The 22,843-nt window shown below is 39.8% G+C and overlaps 1 protein-coding gene across 1 annotated transcript; it reads left to right on the top strand.

The window, feature by feature from the left end:
- On the top strand, positions 1 to 22,843 carry st7l (suppression of tumorigenicity 7 like). The gene is given in 15 exon segments (XM_039798844.1): positions 1 to 151; positions 350 to 476; positions 1,115 to 1,274; positions 1,359 to 1,413; positions 1,600 to 1,715; positions 1,937 to 2,015; positions 2,323 to 2,411; positions 5,885 to 5,985; positions 6,163 to 6,277; positions 6,368 to 6,440; positions 6,605 to 6,707; positions 13,949 to 14,099; positions 14,541 to 14,633; positions 15,837 to 15,976; positions 20,532 to 22,843. Coding segments are annotated over 15 exon segments (1,635 nt in total). The 5' UTR covers positions 1 to 14; the 3' UTR covers positions 20,628 to 22,843.

Here is a 22,843-nt window from a genome sequence, read left to right as displayed (position 1 = left end):
GCATCCGGAGAAACATGGAGGACACCGCTGGCAGTAATCCCCAATCTCTCGGATTTACAGAGAAATTAAAGTCTTGGCTCTCTTGGTCATGGACCTATGTGTGCTTCATTTGGTTCGGCATGGTGCTGATCATGATATATATTCCTGTGGAGTTTTGGCCGGCTTAAATATGTAGCCAGTGATAATCATAATTCGGTAATGTATTATTTTATGCTGCTTTGGTCATCATATAATCGAGATAATGTATGCGGTATGTCACCTGCTACTGTCTACTAGACCCACTGCCAATGTTTTTCTGTTGGCACTGACATGCATTTTATTGCATGGTCACAACTTCTCACAGTTCTAGTTGCATTATGACACTATACTGACTGTCACCTCTTCTTCTTTCAGCCTCAGTGTTTTTGAATACACTGACCCCCAAATTCTATGTGGCTCTCACTGGAACCTCCTCTCTCATCTCTGGACTCATCCTTGTAAGTTATCACCTTAGTTATTTATAGCACCGTAGAACATATGTTAAATAGTTAGTTACCCTTTGCAAAAAAAATCATTTGCTAATAGGCAAATGGTAGACACAGCTCTCAGTGACCTCATCCTAAATCCTGAACTGTTATTCAGGAATCAATGATTAGACATACATGAGCGGAAGCCTTGTTTTAGAGGAATGTCACCATTAAATACAATACAGATACAATATGGAACAAAAGTTGAATGAATTGGAATCATTTGGAAGCAATAAACAAACAAACAAACAAATGAATGTTGGCAAGGCAACGTAGATTAAGGTTAGCCAGATATATGGCATGTAATGTACACAATTGACAGATTTTTGACAGGGAAGAAAATAAAAGGTAGTACTCCCTTAACAAAAATGTCAGCTCACAAGTTCATTGTCATTACAGTGACAGAACCTTGTGTCTTTTATGTTTTATGGCAATTTAATCGCACAAGTAAAATAATTTTTTTGCAGCTTCGAAAGGGGGCCATGGTAGACTACATGACAGTCTAGTGATATAATAGCAATTGCCACTAAGGGATAACTGAGTAATTGTTGTCTTATCATATACTTGTTGTGTAAAGCATGTTGTTTCCATATGTGTTCTCACCGCAGATATTTGAGTGGTGGTATTTTCGTAAATATGGGACCTCATTCATTGAACAAGTGTCAGTGAGCCACCTGCGTCCTCTTCTGGGTGGAGTGGAGAGCAGCTCCACGACTGGTCTGTTCACATCAGTTAATGGAGAGGCAGAGCCTAGGCCCAGTGTTTCAGGTAAATATGTTTATAGTACAAACTATAACTGACATACTACTCCTAATACTACTAGCAGTAATAACAATATATTTCTTTTGGTAGAGTGTAAGGTCTGGAGGAATCCTTTGAATCTGTTCAGAGGAGCAGAGTACAACAGGTATGTGTGAATAAGTTATTTAGCTGTGTTATTTTACTACTTAAAATGGATGGTTCATAATGTGAAACTATACATAAAGTTGCATACCCTCTTAAGCTTACTTTGGGTTTTGGAGAAAGACAGATTTCATTTGATTCATTGTGGATCATAAAACTGTAGCTGTGTATTTTACATGTTACACTACAGGTACACCTGGGTAACAGGGAAGGAACCCTTAACATACTATGATATGAACCTGTCTGCTCAAGACCATCAGACTTTCTTCACAGGAGACACTCCGCAGTTAAGACCAGAAGATGCTGGTGAGTTAATCACATGCAAACTAAATCCCCAGTTTTGTAAAAAAAAAAAAACAGTTATATTTATTTGACTGTAAAAGATTTCTCTGGTTCTTTGAAAATGTTCAGACAGAAATGCTTTTTTTTTAATGTTTTGGTGCTTTTGACTTGGACGTATACAATGAAATATGTCAGGACTGTAAGGTGGCATCTGTAATAGGCTTGAGTTCATCATCTCATTACAGTGATGCAGAAAGCCTGGAGAGAGAGAAATCCTCAAGCCAGGATCAGAGCAGCTTACCAGGCCATAGAAATGAACCATGAGTGAGTCCTACTCTTACACATTATAACACACGTTATATATTGTCTACCTAAATACTGTACTGATAAAACATATCTTTTAAATAGCATCTACTTTTGTAATGAAGTTAAAATGGTAGTACTCAAAGTAAGTAACTGGGATTGTGCTTGCTTCAGATAAGAGCATACATGAATATAATCATATTATGGCCTTTTTATGGGCACTTTCATACTCAAGTTATTGCCTTGATTGCATTATGTTTTTGATGTGCATGCAAATGGTATGGGCTGTTGAAAATCTGTCCCTTTTGTGTCTTACATTTGTGTGCAGATGTGCTGCAGCGTATGTGCTCTTAGCAGAGGAAGAAGCCACAACCATCACAGAAGCTGAACGCCTATTCAAAAAAGCACTAAGTATCGGTAAGAATGGATTTGAATTAGGGCTGAGACGATTCCTCGAGTAACTTGAACAATTTGATTACTAAAAATCCTCGATGCAAAATGATTTGCCTTGAAGCTTCGTTTAAAGTGTTACAAACATATCGCTCACGGATGATTATTACTGTCGCACACCGGTCTGACGCTGCTGGCGACACATGTCATGAAACTGCCGCTGCAGTTTACAAAATTAAGAAAGAGAGTGTAAATAGTGAGGGGCTAAGAGAAGAGACAGGCTGGAGAAAACGACAGAAAGTGTCCAAAGTTTGGAATCCGTTGAAACGTAATTAAAACAAAACGTCTGTACAGCGTGTCTACTGCAAAATCAAACTATCTTACCACGATAATAGCACAACGTCAATGCTTCAGCATCTCAACAGAAAACATGGAGTCTAACTTAATCCTCCATTCCACGAAGCGGACCAGACCAAAGTAAATCACAGAGTCGTATGGACGATGAAACTACACCAAACACAACAACTACCAAAATCAAAGACAAGAAAATAGGTAGTGATGACCACAATTTGATCTAAACAGCCGACTTGTTGACTATCCCTTCGGAAAAAACAGCTGATTGTTGTGCACCATTTTCTCTCACTCTCTCTTCACAGAGAAACAGCTGATCAACGATCTACTAGCATAAGTGTAACAGAGCTGTGTGACATTGTATTCAAAATGTTTTTATTTGGTATTCCAGCAGACGATCATTTGCAACTACACTTTTTTTACAAACATAAAACTGACAACTTAACAAAAATACATCTCTCTCTCAATCTCCCACCCCCACCCAAAAGTGCTATCCAGTGGTAAAGGCAGGTAATGAGGGCGTGCAGATTAATCACTAGCTTGCAAAAAAGAAATAAAAGGGGACCACGTTTTTTCAAATAACAAAATCTTGTCTTTTAGAGCATACCTAATTCTTTCTAAATGTAGTGTACCAGTCAACTCTGTCAGCCACAGTTTAAGCGTTGGAGCTTCCTTTTTCTTCCAAAACATAAGAATAAGTTTCTTAGCAGAAATTAAACCATATGAAACAAAATGTTGTTGCACCAGTGTAAGTCTCAAAAACTCCTCAGAAACTCCAAGTATAATTAAAATAGGATCTGGTTCAAAATGTATGCCCAGTGCATCTGAAAAAACCTGGAAAATCTTATTCCAGAAACTTTGTAATTTTGGACACACAACATAGCAATGAGACAGGCTGGCATCTATGATTTGACATTTGTCACATAAAGGAGACACTTCTGGAAAAATTTTGTTCAGTTTACACTTAGAATAATGAAGCCTATGAAGCACTTTAAACTGAATAAGACAATGTCTTGCATTAATGGAACACTTGTGAACCAGTTCAAGACTGCTTTCCCATATTTCGCTAGGGATTTTAAGCGCTAATTCCTCTTCCCAGGCAGATTTAATTTTTTCCATCGAAGGACTTTTCACCTGTTCTAAAGCCTTGTACAGAGAGGAGATACTATTACCATCTCTATGACGCTTTTCCAAGAATGTATCCAGATACATAGGTGTGGCATCTACATAATTAGGAATGTAAGATTTTACAAAGTCTCTAATTTGAAGGAACCTAAAGAAATTATTTGAAGGAATATTATATTCCTTACACAGCTGCTGAAAGGAAGCAAACTTTCCATTCACATATAAATCCCCTATATTTCGTAACCCAAAATTTTTCCAAATATCAAATGCGTTGTCTAACATTGAAGGGCGTAAGGAGGGATTAGCTGAAATAGACAGCAAGAACGACATCTGGATGAATTTAAAATGTGCCTTTAACTGCTTCCAGATTCGAATAGAATTATGAATAACAGGGTTGTAATTGTAAAATGAACTAGTTATACCTGTGGGTGATAGAAGAATTGCGTTAATAGAATATGGGAGGCATTCCTCCTGTTCCAGCCTCAGCCAGCTGCTGTGTGACATTGTAATCAAATACTGTATATAAATGAAAATACGTTGAGTATAACTAATATTTACATATAGGCCTATATACAGATCAGTATCAGGTTGAAACTTGTAGTTCTGAAAGTTAAGTTGCACAATTTAAGGTAATGTTTATGTATGTTTAATGTATGCCTTACAGTGTTTCCTTTAGGATTTTTTTAGCAGTGGGGGCAGGTCCGAACAACGCCCCCCCCATGAAACGGAACTGACACTTCGCTGCAACACAAACAAATATATTTATTCACCTCTATTCACACACACAATGAGGTATATTTTCAGTTATTGTATTTTTTCAGTTACTATATAGAACAACTTTGATCTTGACATATAGGCTAAGCATTCTGTAGCAAATAACAATAAACCCACTATTAATTACATTATCTTAATGCAGTGTAACTATTTCAGCATGTAAATAATGCACCTAAAATACAAACGTGAGTAAGGGCGTTCAGCAATCGCTATTGAATGAACAGCCACGTGCAATTTAGCTAGCAGGTGAAGAATACAAACAACGAAAATCACCAGTTAACTTAATTTAAATTTGCAAGACCAGGCTTAAATGAACTGACAACATAAGTTATACGACTTACAGTTCTCAAGGACGTACACACACGATCTCCACTGGCTTATCATCCGGACAGCGTCTCTTTTTCCTTTCTCCCTTTTTCTGCCGAGTGACGCACGTGCCGCTCGCGGTGTGAAGCGCTTGTCCGTGCTATTCTCTGACATCCGCTCTAACAATAAGCCCTATTTCTGATACCGTGGGGGGCAGAAATGTTGCCGTGGGGGGCCGCCACAGTCAAATCAACATAGAGGAAACACTGCCTTAGTTTGAGGTTGTTATTGCATTGCAGAAAATTTTTCATTAAAAACAATGTAATATGGCACTTAAATACACTTAATATGTTTAATTTTTTGAGAGATGATATTGTAAGCAATGTAGACAATAAAAATGTTGCTTTTTTCGAAAATTAAATCAAACTATTGTATATTATTGCTCTTCAGTAAAACAAAAGTATTTCTTATCCGATTAATCGATGGAATAATCGGTAGAATACTCGATTACTAAAATAATCGATAGCTGCAGCCCTAATTTGAATATACATTAAGTACTCACCCATTGTAAACCATGAGGCACAGTAGCAACTATGTCTAACTAGTTAAGGAATAATTACAGCCACTTTTAGTCCTGATTGTGCGACACGACCCTGTGCAGTGCAGCACTGCAGAATGCACTCCACATTGCAGGCAATTGGAGTGAAAAATAGAATAGACATCAGAGATCTTTCCCCACCCACCTGTGATGAAGGATGTAATCACAAGTGCAATATTCTATCAATGCAGTCAATGCTTTTCCTTTACACAAGACCACAACATGTATTATGAAGTTGTATTATACATAATACAATTCAATCCATGTTATTCATGTTTAAAATTTCTATGGACCGATACGTGATTTGTTTGTTAAATGTCTCATATTTTTTGTTTGCCATCCACAGCAGGAAAAGATATCAACTTACTGGTGTACATTAAACGCAGACTGGCAATGTGTGCACGCAAGCTGGGACGGATTAAAGAAGCAGTGAAAATGATGAGAGATGTGAGTTTCTTTTTATCAGAGTAGCACCTTATAGTGCTTACAGCTTTAGTGGGCGAATGTCAAATTACTCATGCAACGGAGTAACCGAGGCAACATGTTTACTGTATTTAAAACAATGGCAGTAAAGTAGTACTAACATATTGCATTGTTAATCTATGATATTTTCTCTTGTTACAGTTAATGAAGGAGTTTCCACTTTTGGGAATGTTAAATATACATGAAAACCTCTTGGAGGCACTTCTAGAGCTTCAGGCATATGCTGATGTCCAAGCAGTCCTTGCCAAATATGATGGTAACGCACTGTGTTTGTGCCATTAAATCAATCTTGAAAATGTATGACATACCGTATGTGACATGACCTCAATTTCCTCTGCCATTGTAGACATCAGCTTGCCGAAATCCGCCACTATATGCTACACATCTGCACTGTTAAAAGCACGGGCTGTATCAGATAAGTATGTGTCCCTTTGGTTCATATAGCTGTTAAAAATATTTTGAGCCTTGCATACCATTCAACATCAGTGTCTCTTAAAACCTGTTTTAATATGGCTGCTCTAACAGCAGCTTTTAATAACTTTGTGAGCAGCAGCAGTGTGTCATCTGAGGTGTTCTGTCTCAGGTTCTCTCCAGAGGCCGCGTCACGGAGAGGGCTAAGCACAGCAGAGATGAATGCTGTGGAGGCAATACACAGAGCTGTTGAGTTCAATCCACATGTGCCAAAGGTCAGTCATGAGACTAATGAGTGTCACATAGATTCTGATGGTTGTTGTGGGCCACGAATCCTATTGATCACTTAATAATGGGATATGTTCCACAATTGTCCACATTATTTTCTGTTTAGATCTCTGGTCTCCGGGCTGCACGCACCCTGTCTGATTTCCACACTCTTAATGAAATGTATCTGTTACAGTTTATTTTCATCCATGCAGTTGCTATGCTGCAAGTGGTTCGGGTATATTTTTGTTAATCTCATTATTTCTATATTCATTGTGATCACGCAGGTCTCACATGCATATAGGTCACACGCAGAACACACACTGGTAGACAGGAAAACGATCAGTCAGGCAATTATACTGTAGGTGAGTTATGTCAACAGTAACATGTGGTGTAGTCTACATCTACAGTTCCACTTCTGGGATTGCGCCGTTGCCACTGGTAAATCCGCCATATTTCACTCATTTAGGCTGGATATCCGTTGTCTTGGGCTTCCTTTGTGTTGGGATTTTAAACTCCGGTGGATTTAGGAGGACTATGGTTAACTGGTCCTCAGATCTCTGCAGGGTAAATCCAGACAGCTAGCTAAAATATCTGTCCAATCTGAGCTTTCTGTTGCACGACTAAAACAACTTTTAAACGTACACATGTTCCACCAAAACAAGTTCCTTCCGAGCCTATTTTGCGGCGGTGCTTAGCACCACCCAAGACGATTCTGATTGGTTTAAAGAAATGCCAATAAACCGGATCAAATTTTCCTCCCATCCCCGAATGCTATGTGGAGTAGACAGACTCTCCTCCAGCGCGCTTTGGAGGAGGGTCTGCCATAGACATGCCATATACTGGCTCACCAGCATGTGTCAGTGTAGGTCTTAATACAGGAGATCATTTTTATCACACCTGACGTGTCAGCTCTAGATCCTAAAGCTTGGTTTGTATGTGCATTTGTCTATTCTTTCTCTATTTCAGTAATTTATGTTATTTGTATGTAGGTGTATTTAGTATTAATCAATTCAATACAATTAAATGGGATAATATTGTATGTTTGATGGGCACATTCGCCGAATCATCAGTTACTGTTACTAGGCAATACAGTATTTTTTTGAATCATGCATTATGTGTTTTTGCAGGTAGTTTGGTTTGAATTCCACATTTGGTCCCAAGAAAAACTGTGAACCTATAAAAGATTGGTCACAGTTTTGCATAATAAGAGAGCAGCTCTATATACAGTATCTCACAAAAGTGAGTACACCCCTCACATTTTAGTAAATATTTCATTATATCTTTTAATGGGACAACACTGAAGAAATGACACAATGACTACAATGTAAAGTATTAAGATTACAGCTTGTATAACAGTGTAAATGTGCAGTCCCCTCAAAATAACTCAACATACAGCCATTAATGTCTAAATCGCTGGCAACAAAAGTCAGTACACCCCTATGTTAAATTCCCATAGAGGCAGGAAGATTTTTTTTGGAATTGAAATAGCCCCACATCATCACATGCCCTTCACCATACCTAGAGATTGGCATGGGGTAGATTCCATAAAATCATCTCTCTATCATCTCTTTATCAGGATGCATAGTATCCAGGATACTATGCATCCTGATAAAGTTCCCTTGGTCTTTGGAATTAAAATAGCCCCACATCATCACATACCCTTCACCATACCTAGAGATTGGCATGGTTTTATGTAAGTTAGCCTAATAGCTAGTTTGAGTTGCATTGAGAGATGATTTTATGGAAAGTACCCCATGCCAATCTCTAGGTATGGTGAAGGGTATGTGATGATGTGGGGCTATTTTAATTCCAAAGGCCAAGGGAACTTTATCAGGATGCATAGTATCCTGGATCCATGAAATAACTGGCCATTAAAAATAAAAATCTGCCTGCCTCTATGGGAATTTAACATAGGGGTGTACTGACTTTTGTTGCCAGCGGTTTAGACATTAATGGCTGTATGTTGAGTTATTTTGAGGGGACTGCACATTTACACTGTTATACAAGCTGTAAACTTAATACTTTACATTGTAGCAAAGTGTCATTTCTTCAGTGTTGTCCCATTAAAAGATATAATGAAATATTTACTAAAATGTGAGGGGTGTACTCACTTTTGTGAGATACTGTACAACTGAACCAGAGATAACATGGGACTACAATTGGGTATCTCTCTGGCCTTTAACACCAGTTCCCACAGGATTAGATGTCACACATGCACACACATATTCATACACAACTAGTTGGTTGCAGCAGAGTTTTGTCTCAGTTTAGCCTTTGTAGTGTGGAGGTCTTTCATCTCATGAACTCCTTTTCTGAGAGAGAAAAAAAAAAAAAAAAAAAAAAAAAAAAAAAAAGAGAGAGAGAGAGAGAAAGAGAAAGAGAAAGAGAAGAGAAAAAAAAAAAAAAAAAAAAAAAAAAAAAAAAAAAAAAAAAAAAAAGAGAATCTGTGTGTGGGTGGATGGTGCAGGGGTGTTAGCCAGCACTTTGATCCAGCCTTTGATATTAAAGTGAGGCCCTCATTTTCAATGTTTCCAACTACTCCCTCCTGGCTGCACCCAGAGGCAGCCATATTCTCTTCATCACGTACCCTCATCCTGTTTCTTATTCTCTCATGTTCCCTCATCCCCTGTTTGAGCCAAAACAGAGAGTCTGATGTTGGCCAACTTCATGAAATTTGTAACACACCTTTCACAGAGGATTATAAGTAGGCTTATCTTTCAGCATTTGACTGACATCTGGTACTTACTCAGGCCTCATAACAGAGTTGTATTATCTTGTGTGAAAATGTAACGGTGGTGAAGGACGGGGGGGAGGGGTGGTGTTGCTTTTTGTTGTCTGTCTGGCATGATGAGTGCACCTGTGACTCGGGCCTTTTTAGACACAAGCTGGCCTGTTGCCCCCTTAAGTAGTATCTGCGAAGGGCTTTTTGTCCAAAATTTCCCTAGAGCCTAATTCTGTACTTTTGTGTAGATTTGACTCTAGTTTCCTTAATATTGTAGAAACTAACCCTAACACCATCATGTAAGGCTTACACTAATGAATACTATACTATATATATTCATAAAATGTATATCAGTGTAAGGCAGCGAGAGATGTGTCAAAGGTGACTCAATAAGAAAGCCTGTGTGTGTTTGTGTTGCTATTGAGAAGCCCTAACAGATACCAGCGCTGTACTGAACTGAAGTGAGTACCACAGCTTTGGCAAATCTGAGTCTGTGTGTATTTTTTTAATTTCTCAACCATCATCATTGATGTACCAGTTGCCATGGTTGAAATCGGATTGTGACAGGACGGTAGCCCATTTTGTCCCTGGACCAGCAGGATAAAAAAAGAGCGTCTTCCCCTCCACCATTACCAGCACGGAGGTGCCCTCAAGCAAGACATTTAACCCACAGACTGTGGTTGTATCAGGTAGCTTCCAGGTGTGAATGTGTGTGTCTGTGCGAGTTTTAACAGGGCATTTTTTAACGGCAAGTTAAGGTCGAAAAAAAAAAAATGGAAAGTGGAAGTGAATGAAGGAACAATGTCAGGTCAAGTGTGTGCCTGTGTTATCAAGCATGCCAAGTAGATTATAGATTAATATCATACCAGGCTACATCATATGAGCTTATTCAAACCGCTCAAAAAGCTATACACACACTAAGACCACATCCACACACACATGCTTCAGTCCCACCCACCTCCCACACAACCCACCCTTTCACTCACTAGCTCTCAATCTTGCCCCTATTTACCTCCTCCTCTCTTCTGTTTTCCTCTCCTCCTCATCTTCTTGTCCTTCTCTATTAATCATCCTCCTCTTTCACCCTTTCCTCCATCTGTCTGTCCATTCTAATCAGCCTCTTCCCCAGCCAGTGGTTAAGAAACTGACAGTTTGTCGGATGCTTGGACAACTGATCAAGTGTTCCTGCTATCTGAATCAGTTGTACTTTTACATTTACCACCACTTTGGTCCATACATGTTCATTTTGAAGCAGTCTGGGGGACCCGATCCCATCTACCTTGCTAGTTTACTCCACTTTGGAAGGCGGTTTCTCATCTCACCCCATTCTGGTTGACATGTTCTCAGATCGCCTGTCGAGGCTCAGAAATGCAGACCGTTGCTTAGTTTACCTCTGAAATTGGCTTTTTGGTTTGTAAATTGAGACAGAGCAGCAGTCCTGGGTTTGTTCTGAATTAAGATGGATAAGGTTTGATTCAGGCAAGGCAAAGGGGGTAGTTAGGAATTGCCTCATCCTGGCCCATTTTGGGATAAATGCTGTAAGTTGTCTGCCACTGTCCGCTGTCCTCAGTAGAGCTTGGCGTGGATAGTAGTGCTGTTTACTGACTGCATGCCATTCTTAATCTGCAACACCTGTTTTGTTTGTTTTTATTAATTTATTTTGTTCTTTCACTGTACACGTGTATGATTGTCTGGCCCTTATAGAGCAACTACAAGGCTGATGTCATTGTTGCCTGTGTGTCCCATTGTGAGAAGCAAAGTGCTGCAGATTAGAATCAGAAGGCAGCTTATGAGTTATGCTCTGGGCTTATGACTGCCCAGGGATAAAAGGAGAACACATGAAACTCAATCCCTTCATCAAAGAGACAAGGGGGACGAGAGAGTGGGGGTGGGGGGTTGGCCAGCACAGAGGACTGAGGTGTCACCAGGTCTAATGCCGTGGCATGTGAGGAAGGACAGCTGAGCAGCCAGCCTCTCTAAATGGTTAATCTTAAAGCACAGAGGACCCAGACCTACAAGCGTGCCATATACTGGCCAATCATTATTAGCATCAGACTAATAGGGAGATAGAAATATGTGTAAAACTGTAAAATATCCAGGTTTATCCAGAATAACAAATTGGCTCGCTTACAGATTATTATTTATTGATTATTATTAAATCAGAATTTTAAGATTAGGCCCCAAATTAAGATCATCTTCCTACTAATCATTTGGTTCTTCATGCATGTCCTTAATTGTTGTACCGAATGAATGTATGTCATTTTTTCAGTTACTACTGTAGTAGTTGTGCTCTGCAACAGAGAAGTGATAGGTTTCCTCTTTTGCTGGCTGGCTGCCTCCACACTGGTGCCGGAGGAGTAGAGGATGGTTAAAGGTTTGTGCTCGGAAGAAAGGAGACCGAAATGGTGAGGAGGATGAAGGCGGACAGTCAAATGTCTTGGCTGGAGCAGCAGAGAGAGCTGATTTAAGCAAGTCAGACAGGATAAGTGAGAAGGTCAAACCAGCAGCTTCTGGTTGTCTCTAGCTGCCGATCCTTGTAATGACTACAGACTGTGTCAGGTTCGAAAGAGAAGAGGCCAGGAGACAGGACAGTCTTCGGGAATGCTTGAGTGAGGTGAGGAGAAGTGTTCATGCCTGTTGGCTGCGTGCTTGATTGAGCTTTTACCCATGAGGGTGAGAGATTCAGGGGGTGGCGAGTGAGGAACCGACAACAGAGGGATGAGGCGGGCCCAGCAAACTGTCTGCATAGAACATAATATACAGAAATGTTTTATGAATATGGCTATAGTACAGCAGTGAGGTAGAGGAAGTATTAGTAGGAAATACTGACATGACTGACATAACTGACATTGCCAAATAAGCAAAACAGATTACCAGGGGACCCAGGCTATTATCTTGTAAGCTAAAGGAGCATGGAAGAGGGTTGGAGGAAGACAGGGATGAGCCAGGTCGTAGAGCCTGTGCAGGCTGTGATCATGAGGGTGAGAGTGGAGAAAGAGGGTAAGGCAGGGGGGAGATGGGTGAAGCAGCATGGTCTGGCTGGCTGGCTGGAATGGTGGATGGATGGATGGCTGGCTGAGCTTGTGACCATGGAAGGGATTAGACAGGATTAGCTGTGGGGTAACCTTCCCAAAGTGTCAGTCTGAGATCCAGAGCGCTGTGAAGCTGGCCGCCTGGGAATCCAGCCCAGGGGGCCCAAGCCCCGCACATGGATTTTGTTTAACACACTGGGCACCACAGACATACAGTACATAGAGTAGCATGTTCGTCAAAGTCAACATACTCCCGTTAATGACTTATCTATGGACAGAGCAAGGCCTTAATTCAAAATATAAATTGCAGAAAAGCAGCACACAATATACTTGCGTAATTTGTAGATGCTTGTTTTCTGTTATTTCAGAAAACATACCTGTTCTGTAGGTTGTAACTCTGGAATGTGGGCCTTTGTCAGCACAGAGAACCGACTGACTCACTGGGACAAACTTACACAGTAGGGGAAGAGAGGAGGGGTGAGCGGGGGATATTACACGTTCATGGAATGAATGTACTGTACTGTAACAATAACACACACTCAGAGAGCTTTGGGAAGCTTTTCCCTCCCACCTTGAACAATTGCAAAATAAGGCTGTCAACAAATACCTCGCATGAAGAAAACATGTTTTCAGTCTTCAGGGAGTTAACCAGAGGCAATTGCACAATAGAATAAGTTAAGTGGTGACTGAGAAACAGGAGAAGATGTGAATAAAACCATTAAAGCTGCATGAATTGATTTTTGACCACAAGGGGGCAGAATTTAGAAGTATCCAGCAAAACAAATGACATTCCATTTGAGTTGCCTCTTTCTCACCACCTGTTGAACGTAAGAATGCAAATATACAGTACACTAGTATTTTAATTGTGGTTTGGTTGCCTTAGAAAAGCATTTGGGTCTCTTTTGCTTGCTAAATCTTAAATTGTTTTGCCAGCATTTTGCATTTATGCAATAAAAGGCTGTAGGGAGAAGGAGCAGGATGACATCAAATGTCTCCAAATGAGTGCAAACGATGAAAGTTGCAAATTACATGGTATTCATCTCAGTCCACACGTGTCTGGGCCAGCCAAGGTGTTACCAACAATTTTACATCTGCTCACTTTTGCTTTCTGCTCATTTGCTGGAAATGTATTATACAATTGGCTTATGTGACTTCAAGTGGTGTGAGCACCTGACTGTGGTTACAGTATGAATGAGGCACTGTTGGCAAGAGCCACTAAGACTGAACTATGCTGAAGCACATAGAATTTCACAAAGAAAAATATTGATCCCACTGTAGCTGACTGCTGATTTTATAAGCTGAGAAATCAGAGTTATAACAAACAAGCATTCAAAAGGCACTACACATTATCACAGGTTTTTACAGCAGTATAATGTGCACCTATACTAGACACTTCTGCTATTCTTTACCATGTTCAGGAGCCAAAAAGCATTACAGCATTGTACTGTATTCTTACCTGAAGTCTTGTATTTCTTCCTCTTCCTGTCTGCAGTACTTATTAGAGATGAAGAGCCTGATCCTCCCTCCAGAGCACATCTTGAAGAGGGGTGACAGCGAGGCAGTGGCATACGCTTTCTTCCACCTGCAGCACTGGAAGAGGGCAGAGGGAGCCTTAAACCTACTACACTGTACCTGGGAGGGCAGTAAGTATCAATATTACTTCTTCTATTGAATACCACAGCTTTGTATATTAAGTTTTCTTATGTAAATGATTTGTTATTTTGAAATTCTTACTTTATTTCTTTGGTTCTGTTAAAAGTGAGTAGTCCTCCATTCTGTGTATGTTTAGAAGTCACTATTATACAGTACTTCAAAAGAGAATCTTCCTTGTATGCTGTTGTGTCATAGGTCATGTATGCACAGCACACCCACAAATACTTTACTTGTGATTATACAAGGATGAGATCATTGCTCACACAAAGCACAGGAAGAATGTTATTGTAATTTTTAGGCTGTTAGTATCTTGCCACTTTGTATAATATTTTGCTACTTAAATCATTTAATGAAAATGGTGTTTAAGTCCTACTTGTTCTGTTATTCATCTTAATTCGATTTCCTATTTGCACCTGTGTGTGTCTTTACAGCCTTTAGGATAATTCCCTACCCACTGGAGAAGGGTCACCTGTTTTACCCCTACCCAGGATGCACAGAAACAGCAGATAGGGAACTGCTGCCCTGTAAGTACAATAGCCAATACGTACGTGCAGTCCTGTGGGAGGTAGAATTTGAAATAGAGTGAGACATCCTCCTGCAGCTCACTCCAATCAGGCGCAGCGCATGGGCTTCATACAGTTCATTATTATTTTTTTCATTATCATTCATTAAAGCCCTGCCATAAGATAGATTGTATTTATATAGCACTTTTCTAGTCTTAACGACTACTCAAAGCTCTTTTACATAGTACAGGAACAATTCACCATTCATACACTGTGGCCGAGGCTGCCGTACAAGGTGCTCATCAGATTCACACACATTTACACTCCGATGCACAGCATCGGGGGCAACTCGGGGTTCAGCATCTTGCCCAAGGACACTTCGACATGGGACTGCAGGGCCAGGGATCGAACCACCAACCTTCTGAGTGGCAGGCGACCGCTCTACCAGTGAGCCACTGCTGCCCCCATAAGAGATTCAATTCAATCCAATTTTATTTATAGTGTCAAATCATAACAGATGTTATCTCGGGACACTTTACTGATTTTTTAGCCATATTTACTGAGTAGTAGGTCTAGACCACACTCAGAGAACCGACCATTCCCACAAGAGCATGCGTTTTTTCGTGCATGTCTGTGCTAGGCTAAAGGCTAACCTCAGCAGACCAGCTCTCCAGACTGTTTTCACAGCAAATGTCCGCTCCCTGGAAAATAAACAGGACTGCATTTTTACACAATTTCGTTCCTCTATGTACTGTTTAGAGATAAATGACAATAAAGTCTCTTAACTAATAGTTTAGCTGCAGCCTTGAGTCTTTGGCTACTGTAAACAGAACTTTTACCGAAGGAACATGCCCACACAATTGCATTTGCAGAACAGCCAATAGAAACATTCTCTCTTTCTGAAATGACCTGTGATTGGCCAAAGTCTGCCTTGAAGGCTAGATTTTCTAAAGAGCTAAGAAGGAGGTGCAGAAGTCTCGTTTTCTCTCAGACCACTTGAATTTCAATATGATGAAAGATTATGATTTTTGTGCCCAATGACGCCAAAAATAAAGTGCTAACCCCAGCTTTAATGTGCCTAGTTGCTCACAATTTCATTGTGTAATTAGTCATCCTCTCACTATTTAAACCCTATGTCTCTTCAAAATGCTTCATATTTTCTTATCTGCACTGGTTATGCCTCTCTTGCTCCCTTTTTGCTGACCGTTCTCATTTTTGCTCCAGCTTTCCACGAGGTGTCTGTGTACCCAAAGAAAGAGCTTCCCTTCTTCATCCTCTTCACAGCAGGCCTTTGCTCCTTCACTGCCATGCTGGCCATGCTCACACATCAGTTCCCTGAGCTCATGGGTGTTTTTGCCAAAGCAGTAAGTACTTCAACTCACACATCTCAATTTCATTACAAAAGTTGCTGCTGTAAAATGTATAGATGCTAAATCAAATAGTCCGTTCAAAACATGCCTGGTCAGAACGGGCTGATCACTTGGCCTCTGGTATTGCTGCTTTCAGCTTTCTCAAGAACAGCTAACCCAAACAACTTTCCACTCGACACGGCGCTTCCTTGGGTCCTGAGCAAGACACCTGCCATGACATCGTTGTGTCTCCTAGCAATGCTAGACTATACACATAATTCGTTAACAGCTAGCTTTTGGGGACCAGGCTATTTCCGGAATAGCTATTTACATCGCTATAATGTAACATCTCCTGTCTCTTCGGTCTCTCTTTCTTCAGCTGTTCTTGAATGTAATGTAGCGAGCGACTGACCGCGAACTGTACCCAGCATGTTGTTCTGTGGTGTAACAGTTAATGGTGGCCCCCTCTCAATAAAAAAAACAAAAAAACAACAACGCATATGTCCCGTAGATCTCAGGAGCTCACATTCACCACTGCCCTTCCTTGGGTCCTCAGCAATACACCCGCCAAGTGTGAAATCAGTTGGATGAACGGTTGTCGAGAAAATCAAAGGACAGACATAGAGCCAAGGAGACTTTTTCCATTTGAATTAGATGTTGTTTGTAACCTGAACGTTTTAACCCTTGTTGTATATGCTGCCTTCCATCACTGTCCATATCACTGGAGGCTCATGGGAGTCGTAAGCCTATAAAATCTGTGTTTCCCGCCAAAACAAGCTGTGGCCCAACTTAAGCTATCAGTGACCACAGCTGAATAATGCAAGCTTAGCGCCATAGCAAACATAACAGTGTAGCTTACTACCTCAAAGTTTCAGAAACTTTGAACGTATGCATGGCTTCCTTTTGCTGTTTAGGAACATAGAGGTCCTCACTGCCTTCGGAGGAAAAACAGATTTCTCTGAATCTGCTGCTCTTGAACAGAAGATCCAAGCAAGGCCAGACAGGGATGATGGTGGCAGTCTGCCTTTTCTGTATTCATGGACACCAGACATGTATAGCATAGTCGTTTAAATGTTTCTTATATTTAATGGGTTTAGAGGGGTACTTGATTTGCACTTGTCTGGCCAGGCTGATACGTCCACTTATGAGTCTATTAAAGTATCAAGTGTATCAAGCTCACCTCAAGTAGTTTCAGAGAGAACCGTATTGTAATATTTTAGAGGACATTTCACTGTTACTAGCTACCAGTAACATGTACATTCGAAATGCTTTATCATACAAATACCTAATACAGACACACACACACACACACACACACACACACACACACACACTTCGCTGCAACACAAACAAATATATTATATATATAGTAACTCAAAAAATATTGCTATTATATTGAATCAACAGCCACGTGAAATTTAGCTAGCAGGTGAAGAATACAAACAATGAAAATCACCAGTTAACTTAATTCAAATTTGCAAGACCAGGCTTAAATGAACTGACAACATAAGTTATACGACTTACAGTTCTCAAGGACGTACACACACGATCTCCACTGGCTTATCATCCGGACAGTCTCCCTTTTTCTGCCGAGTGACTCATGTGCCCGCTCGCGGTTTGAGGCGCGTGTTCGCGCTATTCTCCGACACGCACTCTAACAATGCAGCCCTACCGTGGGGGGCAGAAATGTTGCCATGGGGGGCCGCCATGGTCAAATAAACATAGAGGAAACACTGTTTAATATCCTAGATCTTAATCTTAGATCTAAGTGGATATATGTCCTGCTCATAAAAATTAGTGTTTGAGTTGCTCCTTCTAGGTTCTAAGTATGAGTACTTCTAAGTTTTGGTACTTGTGTTATTGCTGCTGTTTTATAACTGACAGCAGAACATAAACATTTTAAAATATGCTGCTAAAATACTTTTTGCTTACTTGTTATACTAATAATTAATGTACAATTTAGATTAGATAATACTTATAATCTAACAGTTAAATTAATCAATATAGCCCTGTTTAGACCAGGTTAATGGGATGTGTAATGGCTCCATAGTACATCCATTCACCTCCTTTGAGAGCTCATGATAATGGATTGGTGTGAATGCCACAGAATTAAGTTATCCTATTGGTTTATGCAGATACACACCTGCTATTGGCTTATGTTACCATTTGCTCAGGGACGGGATAATGGCCAAAAGTACACACATAGAATTGAAATATACATTGTTTGTGATGGTCATATTATAGTTATACTATGATAGCAGCAGTACAGTATATTTTTTTGCTCTGTGTTAATTCATACCCCATCATCAGTTTTAAAGGACCGCTTGGCTTTTGCCAATTTTGTTTTTCAACGAGTCGTTACACAATTAAAGCGTTTATTTCCTTTCCCTTGGTTTATTTTTCACTATTTAGAGACCAAAAGAGAAACAGAAAGCAACGAACGTGATTGATTTGATGTATAAAAGTGTTGACCTATAAATCATGATATTGTAAAGTTTATCTCCAAATCGGATAAGTATATTAAACTGTCAGCACTGTTTCTACAAACATTTTTAAAATGTTTAATACTTAATACTTTCATAATGCTGCTTTGTGTTTGTCTTCCCTGTACTTTGGGAAGCTTTTGGATTTCATGTATACAAATATTTATCTGTGGATCGCCCTGTTGCAGCTCAAATGCGATTTGAATCTGTACTGCATCCTGTTCAGGTGGCACTCCTAATGTCACACCGGTCTCATTTCCAGAAAGGAAAACAGGCTAAGCGGTCAAATATACACTACTGGTCAAAAGTTTTAGAACACCCTAATTTTTGTAGTTGTTTATTGAAATTTTAGCAGTTCAAGTCCAATGAATAGCTTAAAATTGTACAAAGGTAAGTGGTGAACTGCCTGAATTAAAAAAAAAAGTAAGGTTACCCAAAACTGAAAAATAATGTACATTTCAGAATTTTACAAAAAGGCCTTTTTCAGGGAACAAGAAATGGGTAAACAATGTAAAGCTGTTCTGCAGCAATGGAGGTTGATCAAGCTTTGAAAGTTGGTGCTACCAATTCCCACAGGTGTTCCAACTTGTCTGGGTTACTTACAACCCCCTCTGTTTGTATAAAAGTATTGTGGATACTGTGGTACCGTACCCTCATGATCATTATATAAACAGTATTGTACTGCAGAAACTAGAGTGTTGCTATAAAAATGGCGGAAAAAGGCAATTAACAATGGAAGAGAGACAGACCATCATAACACTTAAGAATGTTGGTCTTTCCTACAGAGAAATTGCGAATAAAGTCAAGGTGTCAGTGAGTACAGTATTCTTCACCATCAAAAGGCACTTAGAAACTGGGGGGAACTCTGACAGGAAGAGGTCTGGAAGACCCAAAGCCACAACAGAATCAGAAGACAAGTTTCTGAGAGTCAACAGCTTGAGTTATAGGCGGCTCACAGGACGCCAGCTTCAAGCACAGCTTAATAGTGTTCGTAATAAGTAAGTCTCAGTTTCAACTGTAAAGAGAAGACTTGGAGCTGCAGGTTTGATAGGTCGAGTTGCAGCAAGAAAGCCATTGTTAAGACGTCAGAATAAGAAAAAGAGGCTTGCCCGGGCCAAGAAACATCGTCAATGGACTACTGAAGACTGGATGAAGGTGTTATGGACTGATGAATAAAAATCTTCGGTTCATCACGCATGATTACTGTACGCCGTTGAGTAGGCGAAAGGATGGTTCCTCAGTGTGTGACATCAACTGTCAAACATGGAGGAAGCGTGATGGTCTGGGGCTGTTTTGCTGGATCCAGGGTCGGTGATTTTTACAGAGTGAAAGGCACCCTGAACCAAAACGGCTACCACAGCATTTCATCCTACAGCAAGATAATGACCCGAAACATAAGTCCAAGCTATGCCAGAACTACCTTAGGAAAAAAGAACAAGATTGTAAGCTTAAAAACATGGAGTGGCCAGCACAGTCACCAGACTTAAACCCCATTGAGCTGGTTTGGGATGAACTGGACAGAAAAGTGAAAGAACTTTCTGAAGAATATTTGATTTCCATTGTAGAAAGAATGCCACGAGTGTGTTCAGCTGTTATATCTGCCAAAGGGGGCTACTTTGATGAGTCAAAAATTTAGAATACATTTTGGTTTATAAATTGATTCCATGATTTTTTTTTTTTTTTACTTAAATTGTTCATTTGTTCTATTCTTTCATTTCAGAGTACAATAAGGCATTGAACTGGATGAATTTCAATAAAAACCTGGAAAAATTGGGGTGTTCTAAAACTTTTGACCAGTAGTGTATGTACATATAAATACACCAAACTTTGCTTTATGGTGCATTAAAGTTTGCATTTAAATGTAACTTATTCTATTCAGGACAGTACTTTATCTTGATTTCTCTATGTTCCTTTTGAATAATATTTTTGTAAATGTTTTACCTCTGAATTTGAGACAGAATATATAAGTTCCATAACATTGTATTTTATGTGTTTTACTTCAACATTAACTAACAATTGGTGGGAAGAGGTTTTATTGGCATTCAACTGAAAGCTCATTCTGCTTTTTTTTTCTCACTCTCTTTCAGTTCTTCAGCACACTCTTTGCACCCCTGGGTTTCTTTGCAGACAAGATGGAAAGCTTCATGCCGTCCAGTTTTTGGCACCAGCTGACTCAAATCTGACCCCATCTCTCACACACAGACACACACATACACTCACACTCACACACGCACACACAGACACACATATACACACACCAATACCACTCCAAACCCTCAGACAAAAAGTGTTTGCTCTCCTGTCTTCGGCATTACTGTCCACTTGCTGCATTGTCACTGATTATGTTGGCTGAGGTTGTATCAACATGGCAATATCACTCCAAAGATGCTCTCCCACACTGTTCCAGCAGCCACAGTTTTTCCAAGAGCACATTTAGTGAATACCATTTGCAACAATTGCACAGGGTTGTTCATTAGCCATGATGTTAGCACTGGGCAAATTCAAGTATTTGTGTATCCCACAAAGCCTGGCTGCATATATTTGGTGCAAAAATCTAATTAGGAATTCAATAGAGGCACTCCTTTGCTCCATCACAATAATAAATTAAATTAAATCATCAAAAAGAAAGCATGTTTTTAATACTTCTCTAACTACTGTCAGATGAGTTAGTTTTAACCAGTGTGTAACTGACAACAGAAAACACAAACAACAATATGTACATTAAGGACGTTTCTTGTAGGATGTGTTCACTGATATGATCCTTTACCCCTCTTTTCCCTGTTAAATTATTTATGTGTATCACAAAAGATCCCATTGGGTGTTTGGGATGGGAACCTATGTGTCCTATGTCAACCTCTTAGTGCCCCGCAGACATCCAGTGGGGCAGATTTAAACGTCTGTAAGAAAAGAAGGAAAAAAAGCGGTGATTTACAGCTTCAAAGTGCCTGCAGTGTATATAACGCCTCTGCAGTTTAACAGTTGTTAGTATGGCATGACACCCCAGCACTACATCACTGGGGCAACCGCTGCCTCTGCAACATCGAAATGTAAATGGGATCATCACTGGTCACAGTTAGGCCTGTCATGGCATCACTCATTTCTGCTGATTGCACTACAGTGTGTTATAAGTCAAACACCAAGCAAAAATGAAAGAGGCAGACATTGCCATAGTCCTACAGAGAATCAACCGGCACAGGCAACCTAACTATAGGTGACCAAACGAACAGACGCGCACAGACATATTGTAACAAAGCAAGCTATTACTTAACATTACTTTGTATGTACAAAATCAATTGCTTTGCCTTTGACTGTGTCTGTTCATTGTGTTGATTCTGCTGTAACTGGTGTAATTCTGACATCATTTTGTTTCCCTCATCTCTGTTTTATCAAACTAAAGATGCCAGCATCACCTTGTTGTATAAGTATAATGTAAAATCGAACCGATAATGTAATAACCTGTCAGAAACAAATGTGCCTGGTTCTAAATCGTAAAAAAGCCTGTACATGTAATATATAATCCTATTATTGATGTACATTAACAGGTTTATTTCATTTGAAACCACTTAAGGCGGACTTGTTTAATTTGTCAAGTTATGTTACTTGACAGTTATTACATTATTGGCGACTACATCTACTGTACACCAGGATCTACTGTAAGTGACATACCGACAACTCTTCGCTCTACTTGTAATAAAAGAATTGTGATAATAAAGTGCCTTTTAGTTCAACACAACAGTTAAACACATACATTTGGAATTTACTGCACCTACAGTATTAATGTCAAGTTTAGTGGCAACTCTGTTCAATTTTGATGGATTCAATTTGATACATAGATACCTTCAGAAAATGTAATTTATAACAGAACTGTTGATTGTTCAATGATTAGTATTATTAAACACAGCAGCCAAGTAACAATGGCAAACATACTTGTAATGTAATGGCACAGTGCGTTACTACAGGATATTGCTAATTTTTATTATATTTTTAAAGATCATTTTTTGGGCTTTTCTGCCTTTAATTTTTGACAGGACAGCTAGGTGAGAAAGGGGAGAGAGAGGGGGAAGACATGTAGGAAATCGTCACAGGTCGGAACCCTGGACCTCTGCGTTGAGGCATAAACCTCTCAGTATATGTGCGCCTGCTCTACCCACTGAGCCAACCCGGCCACTTTATTATATTTTTAATAACCGCGGTCTACTCTAAAGATTCCGTTTTGCATCTCACTCCATGGTTTATAATAAGTCTGTTTCAATTTGTGACACTTGAAATGTGAAATTCTAAATTGCATAACCGAAATATAAAGGGTACATGCTGAAGACAGGAGACTGTTTAAAATATTGTAACTACTCTTGGGTGAGTTTGAAGGCAAAACTTACAATAAATGTCTCTTTCAGTGCAA

This window comes from Perca fluviatilis, chromosome 4 (genome assembly GCF_010015445.1).
Source record: "Perca fluviatilis chromosome 4, GENO_Pfluv_1.0, whole genome shotgun sequence".
Lineage (NCBI taxonomy): Eukaryota > Metazoa > Chordata > Actinopteri > Perciformes > Percidae > Perca > Perca fluviatilis.
This window is presented reverse-complemented; position numbering and strand designations above follow the sequence as displayed.